This window comes from Sprattus sprattus (genome assembly GCF_963457725.1).
Source record: "Sprattus sprattus genome assembly, chromosome: 1".
Taxonomy (NCBI): Eukaryota; Metazoa; Chordata; class Actinopteri; order Clupeiformes; family Clupeidae; genus Sprattus; species Sprattus sprattus.
This window is the reverse complement of record NC_137920.1, coordinates 11,877,251-11,879,750: the sequence shown is the minus strand read 5'-3', so window position 1 is coordinate 11,879,750 and position 2,500 is coordinate 11,877,251. Positions and strand designations below refer to the sequence as shown.

The following is a 2,500-nucleotide window of genomic DNA, read 5'->3' as shown; positions in this document are numbered from 1 at the left end:
TTACTAAAAGATCTGATTCTAATAGTAATAGTAGTTACAACTAGTCTGGGAAGTCCCGCCCCACTTCTTCCGGCCAAATTGATTTTGCCTCAGAACTGGGTCTGGCCAAGTTTGCATACCCGTTCATTTCAAGATTTCCAGAATCCTTGGAGCCAATCACAAACTGGCTTTTGGCTACCTGGCGCGCCATTGGCGGATTTAAACTTACCATGGCTACGTTACAAAATCTACTGCACGGAGAGTTTTTAAACATTGGACATGGTGGCCGCCGAAGCACCGCAAAACTTCGATAAGGCAAGTTTTCTGTGAAAACAGAACAGAAACTTGCCCTGGAACAATTCATACAGAAAAAATATGTGTTTGCTTTATTACCGATCGTTGTATCGTTGTATAGTATCGTTGGTCTGATTGGTTAAAGGACTGTCCAATCAGGTGGCTGAAGTGGAGCGCCGTTGAGAGTTGGCCAGACCAACTGAACAAATGGAATGCAGTGAAGGGGCAGGGAATTCCCAGACAAAGTTACAACACCAAATACCAAAACTATGATTATATTTAAACTAAACTCAAAACTAATTTACTAAAATATTAGTATTTGAAATTAAAAATATATATATATCTATAGATGTGAAGAAAGGGATACGTCATGTGTAACATTTGTGATGTTCAGTGTTGTTGGACAGAAGCCACACTGGATGATTTATTGATGTGTTTGTGTTGTTGTTGTTTACACTGTTATTTGTGCATTGTTTGTCTCAGATCACCAGCGCTGCAGATTCCGAGGCTGTTACCCGTCAGAAGTTGGTGAAAGGCCACGCATACTCACTCACAGGGGTCACGGAGGTCAGAGAACATCTTACACACACACACACACACACACACACACACACACACACACACACACACTCACACACACACACACACACACACACACACACACACACACACACACACACACACACACACACACACACATACACACTCACACACACACACACACACACACACACACACACAGACACACACACACACATGATCTGCATCTGACACACAGACATGTTCACACACACACACAAACAGTATCACATTTGAAATGCTTGGTTAGTATCCTGTATGCTCATTTGTGCATTCATGTGTGTGTGTGTGTGTTTCTGTGTGTGTGTGTGTGTGTTTCTGTGTGTGTGTGTGTGTGTTTCTGTGTGTGTGTGTGTTAGGTGAACTACCGTGGACGTCAGGAAAAGCTGGTGCGAATGCGTAACCCCTGGGGTCAGGTGGAGTGGACAGGAGCCTGGAGTGATGGGTAAGGTCAAAGGTCACCAACACAATGTCCTATTTTGTTATCTTAAAAACTCACTTTTTTATGGTTGTGTAGGCAATGTATGTGGAGACTTCAAGGGGTCTACTCACGTTCTAAGAACATTGGCATCAGGTTTCCGTAGTGTAGTGGTTATCACGTTCGCCTAACACGCGAAAGGTCCCCGGTTCGAGACCGGGCGGAAACAGGTTTTCCTTTTCTGCAGCAAGTTCATTTCACAGGGACTTATTATAAAATCACATCGCCATAATGTGTATGATTGCTTAGGTGTGTCATAATTGCTAGTAGGCTAAATTTTGCTTGGATCAAGCTGCGGTGGCTTCAGCTCAGTTCAGTCTTCTTACTGTCGGAAGACCACCCCACCCCCTCCCTGGTTTCTAGGCTGAGCACGGGTGTCAAATGACAACAAGTTTCCGTAGTGTAGTGGTTATCACGTTCGCCTCACACGCGAAAGGTCCCCGGTTCGAAACCGGGCGGAAACAATATATTTATGGTCTGTCATATATTCTATATGGTGTTTGACAGCTGTTGGGCTATGTTGTCTGAAAATTCAGATAAATGAGTTGAGTTCTGCCTCCAGGCATTTCATTTGAATTCCCTTGCAAAGTGTACAATTTCAGTCTTATCCATACTTCGGGATCAATAATTAGCCTATCCATCTATCTATCTATCTATCTATCTACTTATATTTGGACGTTTGTATTTTTGAGGTTGAGTAGGCAGGTAAAATAGGTTAGAATAGTTTAGAAACAGCAGGTTGATAAAGGGTGCAGACGGTCATTACACAAGAGAAATTGCTTCTTACATGTTGATTCCCCAGCAGAAGCATCGCTGTACGTATTACATCGTTGTTATAACTAAGTTAACTCATTAGTATGTTAATTTCATGGTGGAAAACGAAGTTATAATGTTACAATATGGATGTTAATGCTATTAGGATAATGTTAGCTCTAAGAGGACTCGCTCCTCTAGTTGGAGTTAACACACCTCAACGAGGACAGTACAAGTTGAGTTACTCAACGATTTAAACACTCATACTTTACAGTAAAACATCCCCCTACAACAGTTTAGATCTCCGAGAAGAAGGTTCGAGTCGACATGGCAGTGTCTGTGTCGAAAGCTCTTCTAACATGCATTATGCTTGTGTTGTCCTCAATGCAGTTTAGCAACTATAGCTATACAACCAGC

At 42.4% G+C, this 2,500-nt stretch overlaps 2 protein-coding genes across 2 annotated transcripts in view; both read left to right on the top strand.

The window, feature by feature from the left end:
* LOC308364918 (histone H1-like) overlaps window positions 1-2,500 on the top strand; it is a gene marked incomplete at its 5' end in the record, with an annotated part of 439,427 nt that overhangs the window by 69,687 nt on the left and 367,240 nt on the right. The gene's annotated exons all lie outside the window — the stretch shown is intronic.
* Window positions 1-2,500, top strand: part of LOC308364543 (calpain-2 catalytic subunit-like) — a 23,109-nt gene that overhangs the window by 9,820 nt on the left and 10,789 nt on the right. Inside the window, exons 6-7 of the mRNA XM_080837705.1 lie at window positions 757-840; window positions 1,212-1,297. Of these exons, the coding sequence (XP_080693831.1) occupies window positions 757-840; window positions 1,212-1,297 (170 nt within the window). The remainder of the gene's footprint in view (window positions 1-756; window positions 841-1,211; window positions 1,298-2,500) is intronic.